The sequence below is a fragment of the Eptatretus burgeri genome, chromosome 6 (assembly GCF_056783735.1).
Source record: "Eptatretus burgeri isolate ZD-2024b chromosome 6, Ebu_testis_v1, whole genome shotgun sequence".
Classification (NCBI taxonomy): domain Eukaryota; kingdom Metazoa; phylum Chordata; class Myxini; order Myxiniformes; family Myxinidae; genus Eptatretus; species Eptatretus burgeri.
In genome coordinates, this window is record NC_140966.1 from 3723165 (window position 1) to 3742815 (window position 19651).

Sequence of the window (19651 nt, forward strand, 5' to 3'; positions counted from 1 at the left end):
GAAGCATAAAAGTAGCAGAGCAGGTTTTTAGGACTCATGAGCTGATGCCGTCTGGTCCCATTGCAGAGTCAGAGTCGAGGGTTGCCAGAAACTTTTCCTCCTTTTCAGGTGCAAAAGACAGAATTCAGGAGGAATTGGGTACGACTGGGAAGGGTGGGTACAGAAAGAGAGAGGGGTTAGTGACACAAGATGAAGTAAACACAGAATTGAGGCATTCGACCTTCTCGTGAGCGGTGTCGGCTGTGGTGCCATTTGAAGTGAGGGAAGAGATGGAAGGGGGAGCATATACCAGAGACTGATTTGACAAGACACCACCAGGTTTTGGAGGAGGGAGACTAGCTTGAAAGCTCATTCTTGAGATTGGACAGATGTTGTTTTTCTGACTCGTCTGAGGGTAGATGCACACTTGTTGCGTGCTTTGTGGAATGATCGGAGGTTGCCTTCCGTCAGATTTGCCTTCCAGGAGGAGATTACAAGTTATTTTAAAGAAACAGCCTCACCACAGGATTCAGAAGAGAATCAAGTGCGTGAGGATACGTAAGATAATTGAAGACTAGATGGGATGAATCTTTTTATCAGAGAGAAAGCAGTTTTCTGCAGAAGAATACCCAGGCTGAATTGATATCAGTGGCGGTGGATATTGGAGAGCAGTCCTGAAGTGTATTTTTTTTTTAACTCAAACAGTTGTCGTTGCTTTGCTAATTCTTTTGAAATCTCTGTTGATGGTGTATTTAAGATGCATATAAATGATGTAAAATGCCACCGATGGTACAGCGTTCAAACACCTGCCTTAACTGTAATGAAATTAATGCACTGTAAAGGCGAGTAGCATTTTATCTCATGCTTATCTCATCAGTACATGTGATATTTATTACTCCCATTAGCCTCACCTTAGTCAAACCTCTTATTTGTAGGTTACTGTGTTTCTTACCTTCCTCTCTCTCTTTTTCTCTCTTCCCATTTGTTAATTTCATTGCTTGATATATTCAACTGTGGCCCCACTGCCTCACTGTCAGTTTGCTGTCTTTTTACCCACCGTCACCTCACCCTTCCGTGAGCAGAAGTCTTGCATGTAAAATTTAAAAAAACAAGCAGTCATAGACTGGTACTGACGAAATCGTCAACTTGACCTCTGACCTTGTCTAATAAAAGCTGTCTCTTGAGAAGGTAGCGATGCAAACCAGAAGTTTCTACGATGATTCTGTACCAAACCATCAACAATCGAATGTTTTGGATGTTTGACCTCACTGTGACCTTGACCTTTGACCGATTTTGACCAAAATCTAATCAGCACTAGCCATCACCCTCCTGAATCACGTGGTGTAATTTGACATTGGTAGCTTCTTCCGTTCTCGGGTTATCGTGCCTACAAACAAACAAACAAACAAACAAGCAGTCATAGACTGGTACTTATGAAATCGTCAACTTGACCTCTGACCTTGTCTAATAAAAGCTGTCTCTTGAGAAGGTAGCGACACAAACCAGAAGTTTCTACGATGATTCTGTACCAAACCATCAAAAATCGAATGTTTTGGATGTTTGACCTCACTGTGACCTTGACCTTTGACCGATTTTGACCAAAATCTAATTGGCGCTAGCCACCACCCTCCTGAATCACGTGGTGTAATTTGACATTGGAAGCTCCTTCCGTTCTCGAGTTATCATTTTTTGGATGTTTGACCTCGCTGTGACCTTGACCTTTGACCGATTTTGACCAAAATCTAATCGGTACTAGCCATCAGCCTCCTGAATCACGTGTTGTAATTTTACATTGGTAGCTTCTTCCGTTCTCGAGTTATCTGTACCAAACCATCAAAAATCGAATATTTGACCTCACCGTGACCTTGACCTTTGACCGATTTTGACCAAAATCTAATCAGCACTTGCCATCACCCTCCTGAATCACGTGGTGTAATTTGACATTGGTAGCTTCTTCCGTTCTCGAGTTATCGTGCCTACAAACAAACAAACAAACAAACAGAAACGGAAGGCATCAATATACTTACGAAATCTTTAGATTTCATAAGTAACAAACACACAAACAAACAAACAGAAACGGAAGTCATCAATATACTTACGAAATCTAAAGATTTCGTAAGTAATAATTGAAGACAATAAATAATTATTGAAGTCATACCCTTAAAGTACATGTATGTAAATGTGCTAAAACGTTACATGTGAAAAACAAATGCTTTTATAATTAGAATGGAACTCGGTCGAGCGCATGCCTCTGCCAGGCTGAACAGTTTACATTTTCTATCCCACTGATAGACCAAATCTGCATCCAGACCTGAACCAAAATATAATCAGTTTGCTTTCGTCACCGAACGAACTCATCCACCATGTTTCATCTGAAACGGTCCATAACGTTTTGAATATCCTGCTCATGGACAAACAGATAGACAAACGGGTGAACACATAACTTCCGTCCACCTTCGGTGGTGGAGGTAATTAGTCATTATTGGAAGGGGATGGTGGGAGTGGGCTTTTAAGCATAAATTGCGTGAGCATCAGTTCAGCACTTTCACCATATAAAATCCTTGTCAGTCATGAGAAATGCCCCAAGCACGGCAACATGCGATGGCAATACGTCTCCACTATTACTCCAGCTGAAGGTATGCCTGAACGAAAGAGTGTGCTTTCTTTTATTTTATGTTTTTTGGTTTCAGGAAAGAAATTTATCTATTGCGTGTCCGAGCAGGGTGTTGAACTTCGTCGTCTGAAAATCTGAGCCGGTTTACATTTTATTTAAGCTGCCAAGCTGGCAGATCTAAAATGCAAATAGAAGCAAATATAAATTGACTAAGAACCAACTTTAAAACGTTTGGGCAAAAGGTTTGTGAGTTTTGATGGCCAGTCATGAAGTTCTTTAAGTAAAGCTATTACTTTCCTTTTGGATAAAGCCAAATAGATTTGTGACACTTACATTTTGATCAGATCATTCTAAACACATGGATCGAAAAATGAAACTATTTAGGTGGAACTTGCCAACATCATGAAAGGCGATAATTTGTCACTTGCGACTTTATGATCGAACTATCTGAAGGAAAATCATCCATGATTCATGATGTGAATCGTCTGAAATTATACAAAACGTCTTGTTTAACATCCTTGCACCAGTTTCAAGAAATATTTTGGAAGTTGTCACCCAAGAGACGAGAACGGAACTTGATAGGGCGCATACCGCCCCTCACTTAACAGTTTACGTTTTGTATCCCACCGAAAAGGTTGGATCTGCATCGGTACCTTAACCAAAATCTAATCGGCTTCTTGTTGTCACCTACACAATTCTTCTACCAAGTTTCGTCCAAATCCGTCCATAAGTTTTTGCATATCGTGCTATGTTTCGTTTTTGGCCCCATCACTCAATGGTAAAGAAACACAAAAAATTATCGGATCCAGATCTTCATCAAAATCAAATCAATTTCTCCTTGTCACACACCCAACCTGTCCACCAAGTTTTGTCCGAATCCGTCCATAACTTTTTTGAGATATCCTGCTCACAAACCGACAGACGAACAGTGATGAAAACATAACCTCCGTCCACCTTGGATGATAGAGGTAATAAAGTTTGCATTGTTCAATTTTCATTCCTCTTCTGTCTTGCTCTACAAATTATTACGAGCAAAGTAATAATTAGCATCAGAAACAGATAAATTAAAGATGGCAATAAAAAAAGATGAGAAAGCTCTTCACATGATATTACCAAGGAGCCACCACACAAAAGGGACAGTGTGCTGTGGCCACATTGACTTAAAAAATTTTTTCTTTAAAAACCTTACCATTTCAGACTACATTATCACCAGTATGACAAAGTGGTTGATACAAATGTAAAGCGCATGGCCATAACTGAATAGAGGAAAACCATAATTCAGGATTTTTAAATTTTTTTATTCGAGAACCCTAAATAATTTCCACACGCGAAAAACGATATCAGTTAGCAACCTAATATTTTGCGTAAATGTGTACTAATGTTACAGAAAGACGTGCCGTGATTCACACAGTTGATTACCTTTAATGAAGTGCTGGAAGTGTCCACCGCCATGTTGCAGGCACAAATTCCTTCTTCGCAGCATGCTGTCTGACATAGAGTGTAGCATTTCTTGGGGAATATTGCTGATTATGTCACTGATTATTGCCGCCTTCCTTGCACTGGAATATGAACAGTGAGCTTGTTGTGCTAAACATATTGGAGATTTCTTGGGGCTTGCTTCCATTCTTTCCTGCACTTCATCCACTTTCTCTGGTGTAACGACACTTGGCTGGCGCACGTGCTTTTAACTTTCACGCAGCCTGTTTCTCTGAACTGCTTTTCCATATCACCGATATATTTTTTGAAGGTTTTGTACGACCCCCAAAGTGACTTTTAAATGTAATTTGATGCTCCCTAAAGGATGTATTGTTGATGGAATGTTCGAGAAACACGTGTTCTTCCACGTTGAGCTCCATGACGTGACTGAGTGAAAACCGTTAAACGTCACTGCAGGGTCACGTGATCAATCACATGATACCTGGTAACTCTCAGGATCATGTCACATCTTTCTGTAACATTAGGCTACATTTACGCAAAAATATTATGTTCGGAACAGATATAGTTTTTAGTGCATGGGAATTATTTAGAGTTATCAAATAAATAAATAAAAATCACCCTGTACCAAGGAAGCACAAAACAGCTTACCTTTAACTACTAAAGAAAGAATTACAGGTCAAAATCTATAGAATCAATAAGAATTGGCGTGAAGGCAAAAGGATGGAAAGTTGGGAGAGCTTGCCAAATATGGCCTGGACATGCACACACTGACTTGTATGCATACATATGTTCAGGGTGTCCCAGAATAATATGTGCTCACGTCATCAAGTAGTATTTTGTATTTTAATAAAGAAAACACAGATGTAATTTAGCAAAAACAAGGTTAACCTGATATACTATTACAAGTGTTAAATGACCACTGATTACAGCGGCAAACAACTGAGCGACAAACTTCAGCAAAGATTTCTGCCGAGATAGATGCACAGGATTGCTCGATTCCATGCCCATGTTCTCCGAGTGTAGCTGGTTTTCTCTTGTGCACCACATTCTTCAGGTAACCCCACAGGTAAAAGTTGAGTGGAGTTAAATCAGGTGAATGTGGGGGATATTTAACACATCCTCTTTGCCCGAGCCAATGGTTCAGAAATTGAGCATCAACATTGGCATTGACTCCACGATGATAATGTGGGGGTGCTATCCCTCTCTTCTTCCATCAAATTCATACGTGAGTGAATGCAAACTGTTACCCATTGTAAACACTACCTCAAGCCATCACAGTTATAATATTGTCGTTATTAACATACAAAATATCACTTTACGAAGTGTGCTCACATTATTCCGGGACACCTTGTATATATACACACTGATTATAATTATGTGATTATACATCGTGTTGTGGATTTCAGATTTGTTGTGGATTTCAGAATCGGATCCGAGTAATGCGCAAAACATCCAGGTCCTCAGACAGCTTTTTCCATAAATGCATGTCCAGAATCGACTCATCCCCTTGTCTGGTGGGATTATAACTCTGATGTGTTGGAGAATGGTAGAGAACAGGTTCCCTTTCTTTCTTTTGGGATAACCTTTTCCTCTTTACGACACGTTCATGACGGATGATTTTATGTCAGTTTTAATTTCCACATGAAGGATATTCACCGTTCGTGCACGCGAGAGATAGCTGTTAGCCCAATGGAGACTCATTCTATTCCATTTCCATCAATACACATTGGCTTGGAAATAGATGATTTATTTACACATTTTATTGTGGTTATCGTTTTCACGTTGGACTTACAGGACATTGGAGTCATTAAACACACCGCAGGCTTTTCCTGAACAGTTCATTCTGATGATAAAACATGGCTGTGGTCTCGGATCATTTACTTCAGGCACCCACCTTCTTTCATCGACGTTCGATACCCCATTCAGCAGCTCGATGGATACTAACTGACTCTTCTTCTTGTTGGGCTGAACAAAGAGGTGATAATTGCCCGTTTACATTCTGTGGGCGCTTCATGTTTCCGCTCGGTTGCTCCGGCAAGTAGCTACTTTCTGGCATTCGTCCAGCGCCCTGAACATGGCGACGTAAGCCAGGTCTGTGTTGATTGGGAGTTGCGTCGCGTTCTATGGTCGGGAGAGAACGACCGCGAGAATGGACGGTTGGAGGTCTCGTGCAGCGATGCACCAATAGGCAAGCCAAATAGATTTGGCAGAAGTCATGCTTGAGGCTCCGCCCACACTGGTCACCTTAAAAAGGATGGCAGGATTGCCCTGTTAGAGTTTTGGAGAGATCCTGCTGACGGTTGGTGACGTTCCTGACAGCTCCTGATGGTTGGGGACAGCTGGACTGTTCCTGCTGGTTCTGCTCGGTACCTGCCTCTTGGTGAACCTGGCTTCTGGGGGTGACAACATGACGTCAATTGGTGTTTGAGCCTGTTTACGGGTGGGTGCACGTCAAGGCAGGGCACTGGCAAAGGAAACGAGCCAAGCTGTGGAGAGCTCATTTGGAGAGGTAGACCAAGGCACGCTCACACATTTTGGGTTCTTTTAGTCGACACACGACGATTTCTGCCTTGGTAAGCCGAGACCAGATTTATTTTGGAGACCAGCCCAGAACTGTTGGAGCATTGTGACACACAAACACTGGTCCATGAATTATCGTAAGGATTTTACACACACACACACACACACACACACACACACAAACACACACACACACACGATTGTAAAACCATGTCTCCCACTGCACAGGGGATGGGCTAATTATGGTAGGCAAAAGAAAAACAACACTGTGGTGTTCTAGTTGGCGTCCGCTCCGAGACTGCGACATCGGCGGTTCGAAACCTGGCCGAGTCATACCAAAGACTTTAAAAATGGCACGTGCTGCTTCCTTGCTTGACATTCAGCATTTAAAAGGATAAGAGCATGGATAATCCTCATATGTTGGCATCCATGGGGAGGAGGAAATTCCACCTGAGGAAATGCTCTGCTGAGGGTGATGAAAAGGCAGCGATGTTGTTGTGACATCGCTGCTACCCAGAGTAACCTTGGAAGTGACGTCATTTTCCCCAAGCTCTCGTGGCTGGGTTTGTCTCGTCTTAGTCGTGTGTGTGTGTGTGTGTGTGTGTTGGTGTGTGTGTGTGTGTGTGTGTGTGTGTGTGTGTGTGGGTGTGTGTGTGTGTGTGTGTGTGTGTGTGTGTGTGTGTGGCAGCTCCATTGTGAGCCTCAGATACTGTTAGAAAAAGACCTCAAAAGATGTGGAGAATGTCTGGTTATGCTATTTTTCCTTTTTCTGCATTGCTGATGAATCCACCTGGACTGTCACGCACAATGTGCTGTGGAAAAGAGCTGTAAATCTTCAACAAAATGAAAACTTAATACTTCCTCATTTTGACACCGTTTTTACATTACAATGACAAACATTGATGGGCCCTAAAAGGGTCTGTAAAGAAGCACTCATCGCTTTATCATTGGTTGCCATAATCACCTTCAACGTCATCAAGTCATTGTTGCCGACCACCTGAAGGCTTGGAAAGCAGTGCCCTTCTTTTCATTACATGTGATATAATAAGTCGCATACAAATCTGTAAGTCAGTCATAGTGAGAATACGGAAAACCTTTAACCTTTAGTAATAGTTATGTCATACTATGTGAATGTGTGACAACCAAAGATGGAGCATTTTCATTTGAGGGCGTTTTTCAAACCTCTTGGCCAACGTGTTTGCAGCAACCTGCAAGATTCCTTACATTGCACTCATTGATGGGATCACCATGGGAGGGGTGAGTGGTTTTTGTTTTCTTCTTCAATTTCACATTGCCATATTTTACCCCTCTTCCACCTTCGAAACTCATACCTGGATCAGCTCAGGCCCACGGTGGACAAGTTTCCCCGTGATTAATTGCTCAGGTCAAGTCTTGGGCATCTCATCTGGGATCATTGTAGGACCAGGATACCCAATGAAATTGTAAGGGGGCAGGCTGTAATTTGGGTCATAGTAGAAGTGTTAGTGTGTTTTATGCAAGCTGAATATTGCTGTTCGTTGATGTTTTAAAGGACAAAATAATTCGCTTTTACTTTAAGAGGTCAATCCTTTTGAACAATGAGTTTTTAGGTTGAGAAACAGTAAATGGAGAAAACATAGTCTTGAAATGGTGAGATTATTATCTCACAAGAGAAAGCAACTCCAGGCTAAGCTAAGTCCAGCAGAAACACACATCCTGGCTTGTTTCAATTAGGTGCAGCATGTGCAATGGATTTCAGAAAGGTACTTATTCCTAAGGATTATTGCCATTGCATGTGCCTTGCAGGGTGTCGGCCTATCTGTCCACGGCTCGTTTCGAGTTGCCACTGAACGAACCCTCTTTGCTATGCCAGAAACTGCCATTGGTGAGAGGATACGAGACAAAACTATCTGTCCAAGGTTGTCGTGAAATAGGTGTGGTTTGATGTGTTAACTGATATGTGGTTGTGGCATTGTGTGGTGAACGGGAAGCTTGTGGAAAAGGTAGGAGACACAAACATGATGTGAGCCCACGCTTTGGAAACCTCGTGTTTCATTTTCGATCGATCAATCAAAGGGCTGTCACAATCCCGTGGCATCCGGCATCAGCTCCTCCTCCCACCCCAAAAAATCCCGACCTTCGACCTTTCATTTCAGTAATCAACCCAGTGAAACAATGGTCTACAAAGGTATTCAATTACAGATCTTAAAGTGCATCATTTTCAAACTTGTATGGAGAAAAACAAACTCGATACGAGGGTTTCTCCAAACTCCCAATTCCCCTAACAGCGGTATTGGGTGCCATCATGCTTTAAGACTTCTGCACCATGTTGTGTATTAATTTGGACCAATTTTGAGTTATCTAATTCACAAATGCTATTGTTATTGTCGGTCATCTCGTTCATACGCCTGGTGTTGCTTTGATGGTTCGGGTGGTGGGCTTAGGATCCTAGGATCCTGAGTTCAAATCCCACTCGGCTGTTAAATTAATACCAGGTGGTGTTCACTCTGCCTGTCATCCTTCCGAGGTCGGCAAAATGAGTGCCGGCTTGCTGGTATACTGTGTCGGAGTGGTGACCCGTCCAGGATTGTACCCAATAACCAAGGAGACTGCTTCGGCAGCACCAACGCTCTGCACAGAGTATGGTCCCAATGGATGGACGGATGTCGTTCATGACCACACATTTAATTACCTGAGTTCGTCTTTTTATGAACACATCTTTCCTCTGATGAAATAAGGATTGTGTGGCCAAAAGTTGAAAAATGTGATGCTCACATTATTTTGCAACATTTGGACAATGGATTGATAATAATCAAGAGGGAATTTTAAAAATAGAAATCAACCCGTGTTGCTGTTTCTGGTGATTATGTTGATGAAAATAAAAGTATTCTAATTTAATCCATTTGTATTTTGTTTGTGCGTTCCACTGATGAATGGTTGGTTTATTATGTTGGTTTACATAGCCCTCGTACATACGGCATGTGAGCACTGTTTTTTTTTCGTTTTTTTCCTTCAATCAACTTTTATGTCGATCTTCAACCTCCACTCCCATCCCCCATCCCAACCCCAACCTCATTCTAGGCCTATTCCCAGATGTTGGGGGTGGATATTTCTTGCCACGTCTCCAAGGAAAACTTGGCTTGTACCTTGCACTTACTGGATTCCGGCTGAAAGGGAAGGACGTGCAACATGCTGGTGTGGCCACACACTTTGTGGAGTCCGCACAAGTAAATGGCCTTTTGTTGTTGGTGGTTTTATCATTAATATCGTGGTTCGGCTCGCTACGCTCACCTCTCCACACATTGTTGCGGAGATTGACCTGACAGATTTTTTGTGTTGGCATGATTTACACCAATCAGAATACAAACTTTTTTTTTCCTCCAAATTTATTTGTAATATTGGTGATATATTTATTTGAAATTTAATTTGTGATAGAAGAAGGTCCAAGCTGTCTAATCTGTCTGAAGGGTGTAAGGGGTCAAAATGTTAAGGTCTAAGCGGTCTTTTGGGACTTTTGAGTATATTTGGTGTTTTGGGTCTTTTTGGGTCCTCAGGGACTTTTGGGGTCTTCTGGATCTTTGGGGGTTTTCTGGATCTTCGAGGTCTTGGGAATCTTCGCGGTCTTTGAGGGTTTTCTGGGTCTTTGGAATCTTTAAGGTTTTGCAAAGGTCTAAGGGGTCTCGGGGATCTTTTGGGTCTTTGAGGGTTTTCTGGGTCTTTGGAATCTTTAGGGGTCTTCGAGGTCTGCAAAGATCTAAGGGGTCTCGGCAGTCTAAAGGGTTGCTAAAGGTTACATTCCAATAGTACGTAAACAATAAACATATAGTCACACGGCTGAACGGACAGAAGGAAGGAAGAAAGGAAGGACAGATGGACACATGCTGAGACTGAGCTCTTTTTATATACTCGTGGACCCGGTGGTTTGATGGACCAAAATAACCACCTGCTGTACTGCTTGAGCATTAGCTGGCCTTTCACCAGGCCCATATGTGCTTGGGGCCAACATGGGTATTATGTATGTTCGTTATTATTATTGCCAGATGATACAACTATTCTTATTTTTGTTGTAAATATTATTTGTGTTAATTAATATATGCTTTGTTTCAATGTTATCATTGTTCTTGTTATATATTTTGTAATTAGTGTAAATGCCATGCTATGGTAGAAGGAGATATGAAGCTGCTTTTTTACCCTAACATGGCGCACGTTTAAAACATGGGAATTCTCATGGGTTTTTTTTTTTTTGGAGTATAGTCGAGTCTTGAAGGGTCAACAGGATCTGCAGTCTTTAGGGCTCTTTTGGGTCCTTGGGAACCTTTGGGACTTTTGGGTCCTTGGGGACTTTTTGGGAGTTTTAGGTCCTCAGGAATTTTTGGTTCCTTGGGGTCTTCAGTGTCTTTTGGGGTTTTTGGGGTCTTCAGTAACTTTTGGGTCTTCGGGGGCTTTTGTGGTCTTCGGGGTCTTTTGAGTCTTGGGGGTATTGGTGTTGGGGGGGGGGGCCTTGGTCTTTGGGGTCTTGGGTGCCTTCTGGAAGTTTTGGTCTTTGGTTCTTGGCCTTGCGGTGTCTGTCTTTGTGGTCTTGGGGGCCTTCTGGAGTCTTGGGAGTTTTCTGGGATCTTTTTGGGTTCAAAGGGGTCTCAGCAGTCTAAAGTGTCAAAAGGTACATTCCAATGGTGTGTAATTAATGAATAGACGTACGTAATTAATAGACAAAAAGTATGACACAAACACACACACACCTCATCCATTTATCATCGATAGATTTGCCTTAATTCTGTTTACTTTATTGCTATTTTTGATAAACCTTGAAGAAGGACATTGACCTCAAAGTGAGAAGAGTACAGCAAAAGACGATGGATTACATCATGGAAGTTGAGATGTTAGGATGATAGATAGCATGTTTGGGTTGGAAATCCTGAGGTTCATCTTCCTTGTCCAATATCATGCTTGTCCTGTATCTAACTTTCTGGCTGATCAGGAAGTCAACATTCCCTTTCCTTTGGTAGGCAACACTGAAGTTGTGCCATACTTCTTTCAATTAAGGCATCTGGGATTTTTTGGGGCCTTTAAACTAACTTTTTGATGGTCGAGGTGATTGCTCAGATTTTTTTTTTCCCTCTCAAATCCTGAGAATAACTATCAGGGTTACTTTGGGGTTACTTTGGCGTTCATAAAGTTGTACAAATGAGATGCTCGCATTCGTCAAAGAAGCACCAAAAGGTATAATACAGAGGTGTACATATAAATAAATAATACATTTATGTATTTTCTTACTAATTGTATGTACGACAGTACTTGCACTTGTTTGGAAAAAAAAAAAAAAAAAAAACCTTGGAGTGTTATGAACAATTGCGAGCATCTCATTTGTGCTAGTTTTCTAACACCCTTCGTATATTCTTCTTTTTCGTCGTCGTCGTCGTCCATCATCATCATCGATTGGTCACCTTTCCAACGCAGGATACATGACTGTGCAAGAATTTGGAATTTGTTCAAAGTGCCGGCGAATACTCGCCGATTCTTCACGAAGGACACAGTGGGATCTTCAACACCCACCAACTAACGCTTGCGGATGGGATGCCCAGTTCAACGTCCATTCGAGGGACGGCACACACGTTGATGAATCTCCCTGCATGCGAAAAACCAGGATGGCAGTTTGTCGCTGAGCTCAGATTCCAACCCAGGCTAGACAGTTCAAAGGCCAGTGCGTGTACCTCCAGGCTATCCTGTCGGTCCCCTTGTATGTCGTCATCATCAGCTATTTTCAGTCCACTGCTGGACGAAAGCCTCAGCATGTTGATGCCATGTTGCTATTCTGTCTCTTGCTTTGTTGTTCTTGCCTTGGATATGGATGGTGTACAAAAAGAGACTAAAAATCCAAAACACTGTAAATTCATGAGTGTATTTGATTTTCCTTGCACGGTTGCATTGTAGTCACAAATTATTTTCATCTTCTGCACCCCCTCTCCCTCTTCCTGCCCTCCTCCACCTCAATCCCCACTGGTCAGGCTGATGAGAATTTTTTTATTATTATTTGTGCATTTTACTTGCATCGCTACTTGTGTCTCTTCTTTAGCTTCCCTCCCTAGAGAAGGACCTCATTTCTCTATCCTCACCATCTTTTCAAGACGTCGCAGATCTCATCGACTCCTATCATTCCATGGTCCGTCTCCTACCCTATTCGATGATGTTACGGTTGGCACTCACAGTTCTATTGCGACGGCTGGAATTTGACTCTTATTGTCCAATACCATTCGAATTGTCTTGCAGAGCAAAACCGTAAGAACCGATTCCTTCATTCTTGCCGAACAAATGGAGAAAATTAACCGGTAAAGTGCTGTGAGTGTGCTGATCAGAAGATAACGTTTTGGCACGTCCCTCATGATAAGCTCTTCAGTTATCTTATTATTTGAAAACTAATTTCTTCTCTGTACTTTTGCTTGAAGGATTTGTTGTGCAGTTAACGATCTGTGGCTTTCGATTTTATTTATTTATTTTGAACTAGAATGTAAAAAATTGTCATCTTTCTTTTTCAGCCTTTTTTCTGCCTCCACCATGGAAGAGATAATGTCGAATCTCGAGAAGGACGGTAGTGAATGGGCACAAAATCAGCTGCAGGTCAGATGGTATGATGGTAGAATGGGATTTAAGGCATAATGTATTTTTGGAAGAAAAACCGAAGTCCCTGCATTTACATAGATTCTGCTGATGTGCACAACTACTAAGTTGTCTTATGCATTGTATTTTGCAACACCTGCCAACTTTCTTTGTCCCACTTCCCTTCTCCAATTCTTCTCGTCAAAGAGCCTTAGGAAGATGTCCCCAACATCACTCAAGATCGCTTTCCGGCAGCTTCAAGATGGTACCTCCAGGGGAATTTCTGCCTCATTGATCATGGAGTATCGCATGAGCCAAGCTTGCATGGTGAGCATTTCTGTTTTTTGTTTTATCCCGGTCTACACAAGCAAGGACAATGATGAAGTTGTCGATTTTTGAATATCTGACGAAACTGTGAACGAATGACATCAATGCCTTATGAAAATCGAAGATTTTTCAAGCATAGTGGTCAGTCCATTTTGTTACTACCTCCACCGCCGAAGGTGGAATTAGGTGATATCTGTCTGTCTGTCTCTTTGTGTGCAGGATATCTCAAAAAGTTGTGGATGGATTCGGATGAAATTTGGTGGGCAGGTTGCGTGTTTGACAAGGACAAACTGATTCGAGTTTGGTGAAGATCCGAATCCGAGATTTTTTTTTAAGTGATTTCTTCACCATTGATAGATGGGGCCAAAAACGATACGAAACATGATATTTCAAAAAATTATTGGGCCTGATATGTTCTCATGGATCAGACAATGCGTGGCGGAGGTATGCACTCTACTGAGTGCCCTGCCATTCTAGTTCTCTCTGTTTGCTGTTTGCCAATCACCTTTGGGTCACAATTCTAAACCTTTCCTCATGAAACCTTACGAAGTTGTTGAGGTAGTCTCAACTGAGAAGCCTATTGTTTTTGAGGTCAATTTCTAAAATCGTCATTTTTCTTCTGAAAGTTGAACAGGATTTGCATATTGCATCACTGAATTGGGAAAAATGAGGTCAAAAGGTCAAACTTCTAAAATCAATTTTTATCTGAAAAATCCATTTTCATCTGATTGACTTAAATTAAACAGCAACTGCACAGTGCATTACTGAATTGGTAAACCAACTATTTTTGAGATCAAAAGGTCAAAGGTCAAACTTCTAAAATCAGTTTCAATTTGAAAAATAATCAATTTTCATCCGATTGACCTGAGCTTTGGTTGAGATTGTCAATTTTAATCTAAATGAAATGGACAATTTGATGTATCCGTGGCAACCTTTGGAGACGGGGTGGATTGTGCAAGTATCGTGCTCTGCACGACGTCTTTTTCTCGTTTGTCTGTTTGTCAATCACCGACAGGTCACAATTCAAAACTGATCATCATGAAACTTTACCAGTTGTAGTGGTAGTTTCAACTGAAAAGCCTATTGAGGTCAAAGGTCTAATTTCTGAAATCATTTTTCATCTGATTGACTTTAAAGTTGAACAGGATTTGCATATTGCGTCATGGAATTAGGAAAGCAACCATTTTGAGGTGAAAAGGTCAACTCAACGTCAAAATTCTAAAATCATCAATTTCAAACTGTAAAATAATCGATTTTCATCTGATTGATGAGAATTAATTAAATTTAATTAAGTGTCAATTTTAATCTCAATGAAATTGACAATTTGATGTATCCATGGGAACCTTTGGAGAGAGGGTGGATTTTGCAAGTATCATGCTCTGCACAACGTCTTTTTGTCTGTCTGTCTGTCTGTCTGTCTGTATGTTTATCGCCTTCAGGTCACAATTTTAAACCGATCTTCACGGAACTTCACCACATGGTGAAGTTCATCATGAGCAAGAAGCTTATTGTTTTTGAGGTCAAAAGGTCAACATGGGCCAAAGGTCAACAAATTTGTTGACTTTCTAAAATCCTCAATTTTCATCCGATTGGCAAGAAATTTGAACAGGATTTTGTATGTTAGGTTACTGAAATCAACCATCAATTATTTAAGATCAACAAAGACCAAAAGGTCAACATGGAGGAATTTATAAAATCCTTAATTTTCATCCCATTGACTTGAAATTTGAAGAGGATTTGCATATCAGGTCACTGAATTCAATGAACAAGTATTTTTGAGGTCAGCATAGACCAAAAAGTCAACAGTCATTTCTAAAAGTCAATTTTTATCCATTTGACTTGAAATTTGAAGAGGATTTGTGTATTTTGTCATTGAATTCAACCACCAATTATTTTTTCAGGTCAAATTAATTTTATGGATTTTGCAAGTATCGTGCGATGCATGACTTCTTTCTTGCTTCTTTGTTCTTTTTTCCTTAGAAAGGACATGATTTCTATGAGGGAGTGAGAGCAGGTGAGTAATTTTAAGTGCTCTAAGTGGCTTGAAATAAAATTGCACAGAAGCAAAATTTTGTTGATTCGTAACATGTTTCTTCTTTTTTTAATACAAAATCTGGCCTCATGGAAGAGCAAGGTGACAGAGGACAGAAAGTAAAAACATTCATGGATGAGCTGTTCAGTAACAGGCACAAACACAAAAAGGAAGGGAATGAACGAAAATAAAAGGAGGAGAGAAAAGGAGGAAACAATAACCAGAAAACAAGAGGATTGAGAAGGTAAAGGGTTAATTGGGATAGAAAGGATCATGGATCGAGATGGATGACAAAGCATTGTGGTGTACCCACAACTGGAAGCCATGGAAGGAAGAGTGGGATTGAAGTGGGAGTTGAATGGAAGGCTCTGGACCTGTAAGGAAGAGTGGGAAGAGGTCAGTGATTTCAGATAAGGGGGAAAAGAGGAACAAGAGTGGAGGTGGGCAGTAAGTCTGAAGTTTTGACGTTTAACCAGGAGGGGGTTACTGGAAACATACGTGCATCCTGGAGGAGCAAAAGAGTGTCAGAGGGCGACGATAGCAGAGGGGAGCAAGTCTGATGGAGAAGCAATTTTTAAAAAGAGGCCACAGACCTGACTGCAATGAGTGCAACTGGCCTTGTACATCCGTATCTTTGCAGAATATGCCAATAATGTTAAGAGCTTTAGATTTTACAGAATTCAGGAGAGACAAATCTGATGCTGGAGCACTAGCCCATTGTGGAGAGCAGTACTCCATTGAGCTACAAACAAAGGTGTTGCAGACAGTGAGTAGATCTGATTTTCCAAAGAAAGATTTGGATTGACAAAGGATGCTCAGTCTGAGCCTGATTTTGGGGGCCAGCTTTGCGATGTGGTTGGCCCAAGAGATGTCTTGGCTGATGGTGAGGCTGAGAAATTCAAGAGAGTGAACATCTTTCAGTGGATGACCATGGAAATAGATAGCTGTATTCATTTGACAATAATTCCAGAGAAACAGGGTGAAAGTGTGATTTCCCAGGGTGGAAAGACATGTTCCATTTGTCAGATCAATTGCAGATCAGCAGAGTGAGGCAGCTTCTGCCTGGCTTTTAGTGTGATGTACATTATGTAGAGTCATCTACAAAAAAAGGATGAGAGGTTCTTCCAGATCATTGCAGTGGTTATTTATGTAAATGAGGAACGAGACTGGGCCCGAAATACTGTCTTGAGGCAATCCAGCTTCCACTTGAAAGGAGAGGGGAGGGTTCCATTGATAGCAATGTATTGATTGCATAAGTGGAGGGGTTATAAAGCCAGGTTATGAAGGTGGCCTTTTATGACACAAGCAGCGAGATTGGCAAGTTTGCCATGAATTAACGTTGACATGGCTAAAACCAAATCTAGTAAGTACAATTCTGCTATAGAATGTCTTAAAGTCTTTCTTAATATTTATATATTGGCATTGGCTGACTTGGGGATATTGCTGTTTCTCTCAAGATCTCTCGAGGGGTACATTTTGCCTTCAGCAATGCAATTATAAATACTACACTCTTTGAGAACTTCTTATTCATTTGATCCCTCGTCAGAAAACTTACCTGATAGGAAATAATCAATCGAAGGGGAGAGGAGGGAGAAGAGTAAACGCATGATCAGGAATGTTATCGCAAGCAGGGTCTCAAGATGGTCCTCGCGGTCCAATTGACTATCCCGAAGGAATAATGCACCAGAGCCCTGACCTTTCCAAAGACCTTCTTGCTCTAATCTAATCACAATAAGCAATAAGCACTTGAAATTGTGACCTGACATTTAGTTTGCTCAACTTCAACTGATTACCATGGATGCACACAGAAATAAGGACAAAGCTAGGACATAATTACAAAAATAGTTAATGGAACTATTGCTTGTATATTTACAATTGCTTTACAATGAGCATGAATGGTATGATTAAACCACATAAATAAGGCCTAGCTTTTTAAGCTTGAATGAGCTGTTGCAGAAGCTGTTTTACAAGAGGCATTTTAACAGCTGAATGACAAATTGCACATGGCATTGGTACAATGGTATCCAAAACCACATGAAGAAGTATGCTTTCATCCTTGTTAGGCATTGTCAGGACCATTGTAAACCTGCACAGCAATACCAAAAATATATGCCATTGTCAAGGCAAGGTCCCTCACGAATACATCGGTACTCTGTGTAATTAATTATTCCAAACTGATGATTACTCTGTATTTAAGCATTTTATCGCGAGCTGTCCTCATCACATTATTTGTTTTGAAATGAAGTTTTAATTAGCTTTTCATCAAATTATATGAGTGAACGTTAAAGGGATTATAAATCCAGATGTCTTACAAACATTGCAATTTACATATTTGTCTGTAATTATGACTTTTTCTTTTAATAGGGTCTAAGGCTCATGGATGAGCTGTGTAGCACAAGACAAATCCATGAGACAACACTGGACTTAACTTTGGATAAACAGCCACTGACCTTGGGGGAAGTGATCTCTTTTGCGCTCGACAGCCAGAAATCTCTCCCCACTTCACATAAGATGCCAACCATTGGGGTTTATCTCTGCTCTATCTTATAAATGCAGAGCCTCAAGTGAGGAAGCAGCATGTAAAAACGTTTTTTTGTCATTGGTATGACTCAGCCAGGGTCAGAATCGAACTGCCAACCTCCCAGACTTTGTAATGTTATTCTCCATTTAGTGCAGGTACCAGAACCTTGTCTTAAATAGTGCAGAGAGACTTTATTTAGCTTGTAATATTGTACTCAAATACCATTCCCATAGCATAATACTTCCATCGATCCATCCATCCATTGCGACCATACTCTGTGCAGAGTGTTTGTGCTGCCTAAGCAGTCTCCTTGACTATTGGGTACAATCCTGGACAGGTCACCACTCCGACACAGGATACCAGCAAGCTGGCACTCATTTTACCGACCTCGGAAGGATGACAGGCAGAGTCAACCCCACCTGGTATTGATTCAACAGACGAGTGTGATTTGAACTCAGGACTCGAGGATCCCAAGCCCACCACTCTAGCTATTAAGCCAACATCAGGCATATAATACTTACCCATGATGAATCCTAATTGTGTTTTTTTTTTCTGAACACTCATGCATGTTCTGCCCTTTTGGCATAACCTTGAAGTTTTTCCAATCATTTTGTGCAGTTTTGGTGGACCGCGATGCTTCTCCACAATGGAAGCCTGAAAAGTTGGAGGATGTGACTCCTGACATTGTGGACTCTCACTTTGAGCCTCTTGGGGATTTCGAGTTGCGATTGTGAGCCGACGGAGACATTTTGGACCCTTTATCTCGAGAGTTGTTTGGCAGTGGATGATGCGAAGTTTTTTTTTTTTTTTTTTTTAATTATTTTTATTTTCACTGTTATAAATACATTAATTATCAGTCTCGCTCAGCAATATGTCCCCCGAAAGTCCCCCGAAACCATTGTTTTCTTAATTCCTTTGGCCGATCTATTCCATCGCCGGGCTTCTTGAGTGGAATTGTCTGAACACAATTCCATTGCATGTTTATTACTTGCAACTCCAGTTGAAGAACTTATTCACAGGGTAGACGCATTAACTTTGATAAGTGATTTCAAGAATAGAATATGAGATGTAAAAAAAATTAATTATTGTGAGAATGTCTTGAACATGCCAATGCATCATGAAGAATAACTTCAAGAAAACTGACATGAATCGAGAGATGTTGAAACAAATGATGATGTGTGTATTTGTCTTGTGGACAATAAAATTGGAGTACATCTGCAGCAACAGCGAACACTGTCTTTCTCTTGGATGTTGGTTGCAGTCTAGACTTATTAACTTTTATTTCAAACTGCTCAGTTTTCAGTCACAGATATTGGTTGTTACAACACAAAGTTTTTGTAATGTGAATTAATGGCAAGACTTGAGTAACGTGGAAAGACATCAGTAATGTCAGACAATATCCGAGTACATGCAGTTGGTGTAAAACAGGTCAATGATGAATTGATTTGTACGTTAATCTAGTTAAAACGTTCATCACAAATTGCATCCAACTGATTTTGCAATCACCATATTCACTACTATTGTCATCATAAACTCTGGAGTTTGTATAGGATTGGACTTCTTAACTCTTGAATTATATTTTTAATTGCAGGATAAACAAGGTTATAATGAGGGCATTTGGGCCATGCCTGCATAGTCAACAACACAT

General features: G+C 40.9%; 1 protein-coding gene across 2 annotated transcripts in view; it reads left to right on the forward strand.

Annotated features, from left to right (window-relative positions):
- Positions 1-19223, forward strand: part of HIBCH (3-hydroxyisobutyryl-CoA hydrolase) — a 52411-nt gene extending 33188 nt beyond the window's left edge. The window contains exons 6-14 of one of the 2 annotated variants that reach the window (XM_085883726.1): positions 7755-7807; positions 8336-8414; positions 9611-9756; positions 12603-12689; positions 12797-12855; positions 13063-13144; positions 13331-13450; positions 15431-15464; positions 18622-19223. In XM_085883726.1, coding sequence (XP_085739852.1) covers positions 7755-7807; positions 8336-8414; positions 9611-9756; positions 12603-12689; positions 12797-12855; positions 13063-13144; positions 13331-13450; positions 15431-15464; positions 18622-18737 — 776 coding nt within the window. In that variant the 3' untranslated portion in view covers positions 18738-19223. The remainder of the gene's footprint in view (positions 1-7754; positions 7808-8335; positions 8415-9610; positions 9757-12602; positions 12690-12796; positions 12856-13062; positions 13145-13330; positions 13451-15430; positions 15465-18621) is intronic. The other variant, XM_085883727.1, reaches the window with a different exon arrangement.
- Positions 19224-19651: the final 428 nt, after the last annotated feature.